Source organism: Neocloeon triangulifer, unplaced genomic scaffold (assembly GCF_031216515.1).
Source record: "Neocloeon triangulifer isolate White Clay Creek 2 clone unplaced genomic scaffold, ASM3121651v1 ptg000004l, whole genome shotgun sequence".
NCBI classification, from domain to species: Eukaryota; Metazoa; Arthropoda; class Insecta; order Ephemeroptera; family Baetidae; genus Neocloeon; species Neocloeon triangulifer.
The window spans coordinates 1,226,006-1,241,143 of NW_026775547.1; the positions used below are offsets into that span (position 1 = coordinate 1,226,006).

Genomic DNA, 15,138 nt, shown 5'->3' on the forward strand with positions numbered 1-15,138 from the left:
CAAGCCCCTTGGCACGAACGAAAAAATAATAATTAAACGTTCATAAAAGTGAAAATCTGATTCGTATCGAGAAGAAGTGGCAATTCAAGGCTCTCACCAGTTGAAGATTGTTGTGTTTAAATTCAAAAGAACACAAACTTTCATTACTGAAATTAAAAGAAAAATCGCACATCTTAAGAAAGTAAGAGATTTCCACTGAATGAGTTTCTCCTTTTTCCGTTTCAACCTAGAGGGAAGTGGCAATAAATACTCAGACAGGCTCAAATGAATTAGGCGGGTAAACCTTAACAGTTTCAAATCGATTTTGACATGAATTGTGAAATTAAGTATATTCCCAAATTTAAGAATAAATTCAGTATGCTCTTTAATAAATTTTTTTTATATTTTTTCTTCTCACAAAAAAATCCATTTTATCTGTAGATAAATGTTTTGTTTGCATTTTCTCTTTTTTTATCTTTTGCAAATAAACTCTGCGGGCGTATTTATTTGTTAACACAAAACCTCAATGGACCTGAACAAGTCTCATTGTTTCCATTCTAGAGCCGCCGGTATTTTGGTGGCAGGAAATACAACAGCAAAACCCTGTGATGATATATTCGGGACGTCAGAGGCAGAGCAGATTAATGAACGCCCTTTGCATTGTGCAAATTGCCTCCTCCGTCCCTGATTGGAGTAAGAGATTGAGGTGCATCGGAACTCCCGTGTGGTGCTTTTGGATCTTTATTGCAGTCAGACTTCTAGTGCGAGAAAAACGGGCCCGTCGGGCTGCCAAGTGCGTCGTAAATCGCCGGCCAAAACTTATTGCACACGTGCAATTCAGCGGCGAAACACTAAAGCGGGCGCATTATTATCAAAAGCCGGTCGCAATGGTCCGCTACTTTTTAACTGCTAAAAGTTGACTATTTCTTTTGTCGGAAGTCTAAGGACAGGAGAGCGGGAAGAGACGCCTCTGCAAATGGAACATCAAAGAAAAGTTCTTACGAGAGACGGTTTTTGTCCCTTTTACTTTTAAATGCAGCGAAGAAAGTGAAACTGGCAGGGGGGAAAGAGCAAACAGAGAGACTCAAATTAAAAATTCCCACAGGTCCTTTGATGTGGACGATCTTTTTAATAAAGTAGGAACCTAATTGAAAAATTTTTCATTTTGGTTAGAGGACAAAATTAAAAGATGAAAAGCAGATGAAAAAAAAACAAGCCGTTTCTAAGAAATTTGACATTTTTTTTGCTTACCCATTTAGTAATATGTTTTGATAACTTGTGATAGAAATTTTAAAAATATTAAATTTACTTAAATAATAAAAAGGCCTTATCTTCCTGAAATATTTTATAATGTTAAAAATCTGATTACACACAAATATTCTTCAGTTTCTGGAGAACTGATACATTATTTCATAGTGTATTTTATTCTGGTCGACTTTTTTTTCCAAAACGTTTTCCTCGAAATATGTAGAAAGAAATAATGATTTGTTTAAAATCCGAAAATCATTGCAATTTCAAACTCGTACATTATTAATTTCCACAAAAATTAAAATTGGAAAAGAAACATAAAATCAAATTATTAATTATCACATAATAATTACAGATTTGATCAAAACGAGTCCTGGGCGAGTCCTAATTGGCAAAGTTGAAAAAATAGTGCTTGAAATTTCCAATTGTGTTCCAATAATTGAAAAAAGCAGTCATTTATTGTTGATGGTGTTATTTATTTTTTCCAATTATTTCAGTAAATTAAGATAAAAGAAGAACAATTGTTGTTTGGTAGGAAAACGTTGAATTGTTGAGAAAAAACAAGAAGAAATTTTTATTAAACTTAAGATAGATTAAGGATCCCCTCTGCCGCAGTGAGCTCTGGTGGACTCGGAAAATAAAAGTAAATTGTTTGTCGTTTGTTGATGTTGTACAATTTTATCGCGTATTGCAAAATTTTTGTTTTTACTAATTTTGCTTCTGGAAATATCGGGTTGGAATTGATTTTCCCTCCCTCTGAAACCATTCTGCGCACGTCAGAGCACAAAAAGAAAATATTATACACGCTGAGAGAGGAAATTGAGTTTCAATCAGGATCACTTGACCGTTTAATCTTCTCCCGACTTGCGTGGGCCTATTAATGTACGCGAAGTTCCGCAATATACGAAGGACCGATGCTACTGTATTTAACGTAATCTCTACAGAGCAGATCTATTTCGTCGTCGAGCCCGATGTTCCTTCCTGCTAAAGCCATTAATTGTCGTTTGCGACATTCGATATAATATAATGCGTATGAAATGGTTTAATCCTCCAGAGATATTTTCAAACTGATAAAATCAAATTCGGCAATTGAATCGGTCGCAAAACACCATTTATTATTTGCCTTTTTTTAATTAAAAAGAAATTGAGAAAGTTCTTCCTGAAAGAAGGAGAGCTTATTTCTGAAGCGTGAATTCTTTCACAGCTGGCAGGATATCCTGTCAGGGCTGATATTTTTTCATCAAAAACGTTCATGAAAACTAATTTCAACTCAGAAAGGCACTTTCGCCGAAAATGGCGTGCGGCGCAAACTTGCCATTTTTATCGCTTCGGCCGTTTCGCTTTGCAAAAAGCGCAGAGGTATTAATTCTCGACAAATAATTAAAAAAAGTAAGTGAGGACTTTGTGCTCGGGGCGTGCGTTTTCCCAGGCGCAATAATAAAAGTTTGGCGCACCTGCCTTTTTTTCTTTCTCAAAAAGTTGAGAATCTCTTTGCCGCCAGACCAAAAGAGACAAGTTGAGGAAAAGACCCGCCGGTATTCGATTTTTACAGCTACCGTCTCATGTTGCGAGACGGATCGACCATCAATCTCGAAATATATTATTTTTTGCTGGTTGCTAGACCGAGCACTACTTCTGCTCCTTGTCTTTGAGGCGACACAAAAAAATGGACTTCGATTGCACTCGAAATGTTCTTACCTCGCATCTCTCATACTTTATATTATCGTTGTGTTCGATTGCCCTTTACTGGAGTGACGCATTTCTTCAACAACGGCAATGAAAAGACTGACCCAAATGTTAAACAAAATTAAAACTATTAAAAAAGTGAGTAATTAATTTTTCAATTCTTATATTTTCTAGAAATTTTAGGTCAAATTTGTTTTGTTTTATCATTAAACATTGAACTTAGCAAAGAAAAGAAACTCAATTAATAAAAGATTTTTAAATAAAGTTTGGGAAATATTTTAGGCAAACAATATATCATGGTAAAAATTAATTTAATTTTGAACAAATTTGCATTATTTTTGTAGCTTTTAAATATTTCACAAACTTTTCAATTGAATTGTTAGTAAATAAAAATTTCGAATAGAAAAAGCTTTTATCAATCAACCCTCTTCAATATGCATTCTTTCGTATAAAAATTTCAAGTTTCAATTATTAAAAATTTCATCAATACATTCACTTCCATCGTTTTTTTACTGAAAATTTTAAAATGAAGCCTTTCTGTTTCGAATTCCTTTTTTTATGAATAATGATTTCAAAATAAAAATTGTTTCCCTTTGAAAAGCGATTTTAATTGATTTTACTCCCACCAGCCTAGAGCTGCAACAAACACGCCGGAAAGGAAGCTTGGGGTGTTGAATGAACAGCGTGTGTCACGTGGCACCTCCTGCGCGCTGTTCATTAATGCTAATTAATTTCAATGAATTTCCAGCTGACGACGCAAGTTCACAGCATCCCTTCCGCCTTCTCGCAGTGCCTGTGAAAATGAAAGCAAATATTCGCGCCTCACAAACCTCTTTGAATTATAACATTCAAAAGTAATTTTCTCTCAAAGGAGTTGATGCGAATTCGAGTATTAAATTTGATATCTAAATAATATGAATGTGAAGTTGCATCTTTGTTTCTCAAATTATCAACGGCTTAGGAAATCAATTCAGGAAATTGAATTTCTGTTCTAAACTTTCTAAAATCAATATTGAATTTCCTTTATTGCTTCTATACTTGATGCGTTTTTGATCCTCAACTTGAGCTAGGGCAAAAGGGTAAGAAATAAATATCACTGTCTAAAAAGTTTTTTATTATCATTTTTAAATGTATAGAGCTTTGAAGTGATAAATATAGACTGATTAAAATTATTTTTGCTGAGCATCGCATGATAGTAGCGGTATGAAATGGGCTATTTATATAAACTGAGATCATGAATGAAGTATTTATTAAACACCGTAGGTGTACAACATTAAGATAAAATAAGTACAATAATGATGCATTTTACATATTCTTCTTCTTAACTCTTTTGAAAAGTTGCGGCTTCTCGCAAGCTCATTTTCTTCATCGAACAAATTTTTATATGATATTGTGTACAATGATCTCCGCAAAATTTACAGGTACAGTCAGTTTTCGCCTCAAAATGAAAATTATTATTGGTGCAAAATAAATGGTGAAATCCGTGACAAGCATATCTCGTAAACACATGTCTATCCTTAAATTGAGCATTTTTCCAAACTACGTTCTGCATTGTTTCCACAGTGTAAAACTCATTCCTTATACTTATTTTATTCATAAGTTTTTCTTCCTGAAATTTTTCAAAAATTACAGAGTTAGCAAGAGAAAATTTTTCTTTTAAGTCAGAAACAAACAAGTCTTCGTCAAGTAGCTCATACACATAACGAGATCGAGTATATTTCGATAGCCCCAGGACTCTCTTGAAATACCTAGTCTTCACTCTCTCTAAGTTCTCACAGTCTAGTTTTGTTAAGAAAGGCCATAAAACTTCTATTCCGTAAGAGGCGATTGGTGAAATTTTCAGATCAAAAAGTTTAATAGCGGTTTCCACGGATAAATGTTTTAAATTTTTTATATTAAAAGTAGCTAAAAGTGCAAGTCTAGCTCTCCTTTCTATGTGCTTCTGAAATGATACTCCCGAGGCTTGAAAAACTACTCCCAGATAGGTAAATTCATTTACAAATTCAATGAAGTTTCCATTAATTTCAAGAACGTCATCATGCCGAGGCCTTCCCTTTCCTTTATTTTGGAACTTTAAAATTAATTTAAAAAATGATGAGAATAAAAATAAAACAAATTTCAATAGCTAAATATATATATTTTTTTTTTAATTAGAACTTTCTTATAAAAATATGTTTTTGTTGAGCGTTTTGAAATATACTGAAATGTACATTTAATTAATTTCTAGTCACTTGGTGCAAACAGTGAATTTTACCCCTTCTACCCAAGAGACAGAAAAATAGAATTTAAAATAAATGGACTATATTTTTAAGGAAATCATGAGAATATAGCTTAATTTAAACTCAAACTCGGCGATTTGTTTCGTCTAAATCTAAACAATCGACGTATTTACTTGAAATATACCTCAAAAATTTGTGCTCAAAAAATATTTCCAATAAGCAGGATTGTTGTTTTCAAATAATTTAAATGCTCATTCACGTGAAAAGGGGCAGAAAACTGCGCAAAATTTTGCCCAGAATTAAATTGTGTTTACTAAGCCAGCGCTGGGAAGAAAATGCGTAGAATCTAATTTGCGAAAACAAAAGCTCGCACCGCACGCCTCCTCCGTTGAGTTTGTTGGCTGCAAATGAAACCGTGTTCGCGTGAATGAACGTACATGAAAGTTTGCACGTGCAAATATATGTTGGCAGCATGTGTGTGGGGGTCTGTATGTGCCACTCGTGTTACCAGAAACAATAACTGTTTTCACGCCAACGCTCTCTCGCAAAAACACACACTTGTCGACCCTCACATTCCCTGAGAACGAGACTTTGCTCTTTGTCACAAAAGCCAGAGTTATATCGTTCTCACGCCGCCAACATAATGGACGTTTAACGGAAAACGCGCGCACACCAGCAGAGAATGAGAAGCGTTGCGCGAATTTACGGTCTCTTGATTGCGCCGGGCATGAAAGTATGAGAGATTTTCTAAAAAAAATCATGATTTGCAAATGAGTAATATTTAAACCATTTAAATAAACACAATTAAAAACGTAGGATTTTTTTCATGTCCAAACCTAAAACTAATTTTTAGTGGAAGGAATAAATAAAAAATGTAAAAAATTAAAGAAATAATGAAGAAATTAATTTAGCGTCTGATTGTGACTCGGTCAATAGATTTGTATTTTGTGACACTTTGCCAAATCTAGTAAAATGTGAAAAATTGAAATTTACTGCAATTTTTTTGCGCACCGTTAAAAAAGATTAATGATCGTGCATCCTTTTAAGATTCCAAACAATAGAAAAATTCCTAATTAACATAATGAATGGACCTTTGGTCTACAGAAAACGGAGAAAAGAGTTTTTATTGATTAATAAGAAGAAAGAAATTAGCCTCCCTTTTATGCGCATTCCGACAGCTGTTGAATGAAAGAAATTCATCGAAAGACGCTAGAGCAAAAGGGTTGCTTCGCCGTTCGTGCTCTCGAGTGGCCCGGCCGCCCTTGAAACTCAATAAATGTAAGAGCGCCGACAGAAGAGAAGAAATTGCATTTTCAAAATATATGACAAGCATGTGTATGTATCACTGGGTACACGTCAATCTTCTCCTCCTTTCGCCTGACACGGCGGAATAATTTTTATTTCCAAAAGCGGCCCAGCTCTCGCCGAATTCCCAAGTCGCATAGTAATTGGATCGGCGTGCGCAGCCCCCAGCATGAACTTCGTTTTTCTCTGTTCCATGCAAAAATAGAAATAAAAGAAGGAATGTCTCAGGAGCTCATCTAACGTGTGAATAACTTTGATCCGAAAAGTTAAAATAGAGTGCATTGCCTAAAAAAAGTAAAGGAAATATAATTAATTCCAAATCCCAATTTTATAAATTTGGTGTTTCATCAAAATTCTTAAAAAATATAAATATGAAAAATCAGCTAAATCACGGCGAAAAGATCAGTGTTATGCAAGTATGAGTTTATTTCAAGTTTCGTGGACTTAAGAAAGTCAACAGCATCTGTAATAATTCGAAATAAATGCAGAAAAAAATATTTTTAGATTAAATTTTTTTCGAGAAGAGAAATTTTCTGATAGCATTACCCCCTTTGCTATTTTTTTCGTTGTTACAAATTGACTATATCACGGCGAAAAGATCAGATATATTCAAATATGAATTTTTTTCGTGTTTCGTGGACTCAAGAGAGTCAGCAGCATCTGAAACAATTATGATTCAAAGCAGTAAACAAATTTTTGATATCAAAATTTTTCGGGAAGCGAAATTTTCTGATAGCAATGGTACCCCTCTTTGATAATTTTTTCGTTGTCACAAATTGACTTATGTCTTTTTCAATTAATGAAATCTAAACACAGAATTGGATTTAGGGAAATTTCATTGCAATTTAAAATCTAATGCTTCTTTTTTTATTTAAATTTTTAAATTTGATCCCAAAATCAATGGAACAACTTCTTCTATCTTAACCGGTGTTATTTTTCCCTTCAGATTATTCATTCAATTAGAGTTTAAAACATTCTTTGTTGAATTTAAATAGCAACTCGCAACGTGTACTTAGTTATTTTTCAATTTGCTTCAAACCTTTTGAACTGTGAATTAAAATTTGACGCCTTTTTTGTCAAATTTTCATTATTTATTGCTGATTTTAGAAATATCTCTGGTGATTTTAAAAACTTAAATTTAAAGTTTTATCTTGAAATAATTAAATAAACTAACCAATCAACTTCTAAAAAAAACCGTGTTTTTAATTCACTACTCTCCTTTTTCATTTAAAGTTCCATATAAATGTAACTGAATTTTCATAAAAGGAGAAAATTCATTTTAGAAATTTGTTCAAACACTTGCATCATTATTTTTAAAACATAAATTATGCCACGACGTAAGGGTTTTTGAAAAATACAACTTTTATTCTCATAAACTCTGAATTATGTGGCAGAGCCATGAAAAAAGATTTATGTATTTCCAATATGCTTGCAAAGCGAAAGAAAACGATCATTTTTCTCTATTTAATGGAACGGCTTGTTTATTGTTAGACATATTTGAAAGTCCTTCCTCTATAGCCGATGCTGCCTTTCTCGTATCGATCCAATCTCTTATCCTCCCACTTTGACTCGACGCATAATGTTGCCCCAAAATTTTTGCTCTGCCTGTTTCCTCTGCGCTGACAGCATGGAAAATTGTGACCATAAATTTCAATTTGAAAAGAATCTTTCATCATAAAATTTATTCGCCAACGTTTGGCATGCGGATTAAGCAAGAAAAATGGTCTTTTAATTGTATATAGTGCACCTTTCTTAGAATTTCCTTGGTCCATTCTCACTTTATGTAAAACACGTTTTGGCATGAATGTGATTGTTAAACAAACTTGTTTGGACATCCTGAGCTCCAACAACTTTTTCTTCATTCAACGCAGGCTCAGACACATGCAAATTCGCAAAATATTTGTTATTTCCTGCAAATTTAGCTGATTATCAAGCTCATCACATATTTTTAACTTTTCTAGCCCTAGTTTTTACCTTTAGAGGGGTAAAATTATAAAAATTTAGGACATCTCATTCCAAATATCCGCTAAATTTGATTGAAATTTGTTGGTCTGAATTGACCTTTTGCAGTCAAATTTTCAGCATATTTTTTTTCTTCGGCTTGATATAAAGTGACTAAATTCTGTTTGAAAATGGCCAGAACGTACAACTTTGAGTAAAACTTTATTACGAAAAGAATTGTGTGCGGTGGAGTTGGTGGAGTTTATCACTTGCTTGGCCGGCGGACACGCAGAAATGCACAGACAGTGTAGTTGTCGCTCGTTATGCAGAAACCTCGGCCGCGTGTCACGTATCCGAAACCGCACCGGCACACAAGCCCACATGATTTAATATCCCACGCGATTCCGCCTCTCAACTCGGCACAGTCGAATTCCCCGGCGTCAGCGCGAATTACGCACGACCGCCGGAAAGTGCGACCCGCAATGAAGCCACCTCGCATTATTTTGCGCGCAAACTCCCGTGGCATTATTACGCATATTATACTCCAAGTTTAGATTAAACCGAGTTGGCAAGGCGAGAAAACGTGTTTCGTAATTCAGAAGCGAAGATTGCACGTGCGCAAAAGAGCAAATTTGAGATGAAATTAATTTCTCAACAAGTTCGCGGTGCCGCCTTTGCTAATAAATTGGCACTTTACGTGTTTCGACGAGGCAGCCATATTAAAGCTCGCCTTTAAGAGGATTTGACATCGACTTGGCACGCCTTGCAGCAGTTATTCAAGAGAGCTAGAATAAAAGCCAACGATGCTTTGCAGGCGAAACACAGACAGTGAATCCATTGTATTTTTTTATATTTTTAAATTATTAAGATCTCATTAAACGGGATATTTTCAATTTTCTAATATCATTTAAAATAATTTTAATTATCAATTTAAAAAATGAACCTAGGAAATAATTTTGCTTTTTGAAGTCAATCATGCGTCAAAATAAAATTTCAATCATTATCAAAAGACATTGTGGGAAATATTTATAGAAAACACTACTTTCGTTACTCATTTATTATTATACGAGTTCAGAATTTAGCAGACGAGACGTAAAAACATAATTATACTCATTGGTATATAATTGTTTTTATTCACACAAAAATAAATTCTGTACCAAAAACGGTTTCTTTGTGAAGAAAGAGCCAGTTTTCCACACAATTATTGTTTGGCAACTTTTTTTCATTTTCAGGTAATTTAATTTATGTAGAAAATAAATAGGATAGTTTGATTTAGCACATTATTTCCTGTGTGTTGATTTAAAAATTTTTTATTTTAGACCAATCACGCAGTTTGCACATTTGTTAACACATTTACAAAAGCGTTCAAATAATTAAAGAGCAGATTTAAAGTTTCTTGAACTTCAGGGGATAGAAAAATGTAAACAGTTTTATTTATAAATGACCACAATATTAGTGAGAAAAAAAATACTAAAATTGTTAGATTTCTTATTAAATACTAGAAAATTCACTGATTTTTTTAACTTATATAAAGTCGTCAAAAATCAGCGTTAAAATATTTTCTTATTGAAGCTTGAAAACGAATTACTTAATTGATTTTTTTTTTCAGTATTTAAACTTTGAACTAAATTAACTGGTATTTTCTTAAAATAAATTTTTAAATTGTATTTCACAAAACCAAACCGTTCCTGTTTGTTTTCTAATTTTTAAATTCTGTTGAATAAATAAATAATAATAATAAAATTGCATTCGCCTTTTGTTTCAGGCAACTTTCTCGTGATCCTGGTGGTGCAGTGCGACCGGCAAGTGGAATCAAAAACCAACTTTCTGCTCGGGCAACTGGCAGTGGCCGATTTGTGCGTCGGCGTCTTTTGTGTGATGCAGAGCTTCATGGCCTATCTCAGCAAGTGAGTTGTTTTTCCAACCCTTTCGATCCATTCACCCCAGCCGCTAATGAACGCGGGTCAAAGTTAGTCTCAACTTTCCATCAATAATCGAGTCTCGTCGGCCGAAAATAGAAACGCGCCCGCGAGGGAGCGAGTTCGAGTCTCTGAGAAAATTACCCAGCGTTCCATTTTCATCAAAACATAAATCCAGCTTGTATAACTTTCGCCGTCTGACTATGCCACGTGTCAAAATTTCCTGGTTGTTGATGTCACCACCGTTCGTGGCGGTTTTTTTGTGTGTCGACTCGAGTGTAAATTTGCAAATAATGCGGATCGGCTTTCAAGGGAACGCCGCCAATGTTCACAATGTCCAGATTTTGGCCAAATTTGGAAAATTAATATCCGAATAAGAAACAAAGCCAATTTTTTCCTAATCTCTCCAGCGTGAATTAAATTAGCACGTTTAAACTAATATTTATGCAAAAGTTTGAAGGAAAATTAAGGGTATAAAATTAAATAAAAGTATGAAATTTTTCCAGGAAGTAAAGAATCTAAAGAGTCTTGAAAATCACTGAAAATGTGGTAAATGGCATCATATTTTGAACATATTTTGTCAACTTTAAATTTCACCTGATTTTTTTAATTTCAAGGAACTTTTTCTTTTTTTTTTCTTTGAACAAGGAACTTAAAATAAGCAATAGTTTTAGAGTAACTTTCAAACCGTTTTTGTCTTTTTTTAATTTTTGATATAATTATATGCTTAATGAAACAATTGAAATAGGTATTAAATTTGAAATGTTTTTTATAGAATGAAAAATAAAATTTATTTTAAACCTTTATTCCAGGGTGAGCTTTGAAAAGAAAATGAGCGCCGTTTGGATTGTCTAAATTCCTCTACGGATTTATGCATATTAAACAAAAATTGGTTGTTGCAATGGCGACGTTCCCTAGTCAAGAGCCGCTCACAACCAACACAATGATTTATGCATGCGCGAGTGGCGCGCAAGACCGTTGAATTTAGAACAAAACAGATGCCACTGCAAAATTATAATGCTGTGCTCTTTTCCAGCCGCTCGAAAAAGCACCTTTGGTTTGTTCAAACGGGGGAGTTCTTTGATCTGCGAGCTTCTACTCAAAATAATATACACCCTTTTTTGAGGGAGACAACGCAAAATGCTTTATTTTCATCTACATAAATTAAAGAAGCCTTTGAGGCGCAGAGTTCTGCGCTTTGTTGTTTTTGAAACGCAAATTAGATTTGCCGGAACAAATAATAATGATGATTAAATATTCAGACATTTTCCCGCAGCCATTTGTATTGTTTGAACATGAAAAAGTTCAAAGCTCTTTTAATTTTTGTGCTGGCAAAATTCCACCCTTTCTCAGAAGCGTGAGCTTATCAATTTTTCGTTGATTAAAAAGAAAAATAAATCAATTTTTTCAATTATTTACCAAACTTTGACTTCATTCAAAATTAGTATATTAGGAGAAGAGTATAATAGAAGCTCATCGATTGTTTTTTCTAGGGGCCTTTAAAATAAAATCTCAGTTTTAAATTTTAAATTTTTTTTTGTAGCTTCGTTTGGAATTTGAAAAGACAAGAGTTAAAATGCATCTTACTTCATTTATATATTTTTTTTCGGCTCTCTAAAAAGCCGCATTACAGATGACGCAAAACTTTTTATGCGTTGTATGCAAATCCAAATTTATTCGCTTTTATTTTCCTTCCTTTTTTCCGCCCCAGAGCATTTGGCGAGCGTCTCCGAAATGATACGTTCCCGCGAGAGAATGAAAGAGAGAAAAGCAGCATTTTCAGCAAAAATAAACGACGTCGTAAATCACGCCGACTATTTTGCGTTCGCTGGAAAAGAAGAGTGAGAACGGCTTAGCCTAATTCCTGTAAACTTGGGAAAGACCTAATTGCGGCTGTCGAATAAAGTTTAGAGCACCCAAATTGTTTCTTTAATCTCCTTAGCCCAGCTAGCGAGAGAGAAAGACAAACGAACGACTTAATCCTGGGAGGGAAATTGACACATGCGTATATGTGTTTTCCTAGGAATGATCGGAGAAGTTTTTTTTTTCATTTTAACAAATTGACAACAAAAAATAGTTTTTCCCTTAGAAATGCAACCATGATTAAAAATTGATAGTGAATTTATTGACAAGTTCATTTGAACAAATGTTTAGGCAATGATATTTTTTATAAAAAAAAGACGTTGAGGTGTAAAAAAATTATTAAGTTAATTTAATTCAAAAATTCAATTGAACACAGATTTTATATGTTGATTTTAATTTAAATTCGACTCTTCTTCAAAGGGTTTTCTGAGTTGTTAATTTTTTTTCTTAAACAATAAACAACTCAAGAAACAGGTCAAGAAAAGGTTATCTCGAATGATTTGGCGAAAAAAATCGAAGGTAGGGGGGTAAAAATATTCATCCCGGGTCTTGGGATGAACTTTATTCTTTTGGATTTATCCCGGGACATCTTTTTTACCAGGAAAACTAAATCAAGAAAATAGCACCGTTTCTTCTTGTAATAAAATATTGTTTTCAATAATAAACAAAAACCAATTATAATTCAGAAAAAAATAAAATCAACAACGTGGCTGATTTCCCGGTCAAAATTTTTCATCCTCTTATTAGTATGTGAACTAAAAATTCAATAAATCTTGTGTATGGCTCTTAATTGCAAATACTTCATGATCCAACTTTTCTCCTTTTTTTACTTGATCTGTGAAGAATACATAGCATTAATAAAAATGGTTATCCGTGCAACTATATTCAAGTGAAAAAAATTGGACTATAATTTTCTGATCAGTTTGTAATTTTCTGTTGCAGTTGGTCGCTGGGGCTGTTCATGTGCCAAATGTACCTGTACGTGCAGGCGCTGAGCTACGTGGCCTCGGTGCTCATCATGGTGGCCGTGTGTGTCGAGCGCTACGTGGCCATCATGCAACCCTTTCACACCCGCAGCGTCTTCACCACGGCCCGACTCAGGGTGAGCCCCAGATGACTTCCTTTCTCTCGCCTAATGAAGCCCATTTTTCTGCGATCATAGATAGAGTTCGCGCCCCTACGTGCTTTTTTGCGTTTTTTTTTCTCGATCCCCTCTGCGGTCTGATGGTGGCGAAACCGTTGGAAAACGATTTGTTTGGTTTGCGCGCCCCAAGTGGCGAATCGATCCTGCGGGCAAATAATAAAAGGGTCCTTAAAAGAAAGAGAGAAAGAGAAAACACTCGGCAAATATTTGCGTCGCTCTGCGGAATAACTGGAAATCTCGGCAAATCTCATTATTTGTAACTGAGTTGGAAAATTAGAAAAGAAGAGATTGCAAAAGAGAACTATAAAAAAAAATACAACCATAATAAGTCCCAGCGATTAATTTACGAATTCACACATAAATACAGAAACCACACGGTAACAATATTAAGTTTTACTATCTTACTTATTGACCTTATTATTAATTAGATTAGATTAGATTAGATATTTTTATTCATTCATTTGAGCACAAAATATACATTCATTAACAAGCACAATAATACCACCGAAACTAATTAATGTTGCTCTTAGAACACGTCAGAGTCCTTACGTTACTAATAAAAATCTATGTCCGAAAAATTTGAATCTATCGTAAAACAAATTATCATATAACTCCTGTTCAATAAGTTTTTCAAATTGATCGCTTTGAATACTAATTTTCACAAAAACAGGAAACATTTTCTTATCGATTGATTAATTTTAATCTAATTAGCATTGGTGAAAAAGTTATTTATAATTTAAAATGCAATTTTTATAAATGAATGATTTATTCATTAGTTGTTTTATTAAAATATCATTATTATCAACATTTTAAATTGATATGTTGAAGGATAATAACTTTTATCCTTTTGTCTTCCATAAATAACAATACAGCTTTATTGAAATTAGCCTCTTTTTATCCCATGTCATATCAACTTATTGCCAACATAATGATAAAAAAATTTAAGGATAATTTTTATTAAAAAATAATCTGGTAATTTTAAATTTTCGTAAACTTCTATTTCGCTGACCTAAATTTTACTAATATTATTATTTCCAGTTAAGAGTGGCTTCGAGTAATACCCAAGAAGTAGTGGATCTAATTCTTACATAAATATTCTCTAATGTGCGTTCATTTCGGCTCTGGGTTGTTATCATAAATTTTTCACGGTGCCTTTAGCGAGCTCCTTTCGCTACTAGTTTCTTTTTCTGTTTGGCCCAAATTACTGCAATAATAGAGGCAGTCGTTACTGCCAACCATTCGTTCCTTCTACCTGCCCTAATGGGTCCTTTAATTTCCAGCTTAATTTGAAATGATTATGGCTCCAAATAGTCTAGCCAAGCGAGCTCGTTTGGACGTTAACGCGGAATCCGCTCGTTGTTTCTTTCATTCCTCTTCGTGCTCTTCAAGGAAAATTAAATATAATTAGACGGAGTGAATTTAAATCCCCCCTCTCCATGCCATAGTTTAGATTCTGCCACATTTTTCCACTCGATGGCAAAGAAATTATTAAAAAAATTCCTTTCAGAATAACATTATTCGTTACTGAAAGAATCGACTTCTTAAATTGAACATATTTTTATCTATACATACGCCGCGGTTTTCTACATTAACATTTAACATTATGAAATTATTTATTCTACACAACAACGCAAGCTCTTTGCAATCAGAAATTATTGAAAAAAAAAACATCTTTTAATAAATTATAAAACATTTTATTCGCATTCTTGTGTTTAAAGGATTATTCTAAATGTTTTAGAACAACGATATCAATAAAATAAAATCATTGGATTAGATCTGTATTAGATTAGTAAAATATTTAACAAAATATTGAAACAAGGTGAAAAAATTATGA

The 15,138-nt window shown here is 33.6% G+C and overlaps 1 protein-coding gene across 1 annotated transcript in view; it reads left to right on the plus strand.

Moving 5' to 3' along the window:
• Positions 1 to 15,138, plus strand: part of LOC132193370 (trissin receptor) — a 120,200-nt gene that overhangs the window by 96,681 nt on the left and 8,381 nt on the right. The window contains exons 3-4 of the mRNA XM_059614000.1: positions 10,144 to 10,285; positions 13,103 to 13,262. Coding sequence (XP_059469983.1) covers positions 10,144 to 10,285; positions 13,103 to 13,262 — 302 coding nt within the window. The remainder of the gene's footprint in view (positions 1 to 10,143; positions 10,286 to 13,102; positions 13,263 to 15,138) is intronic.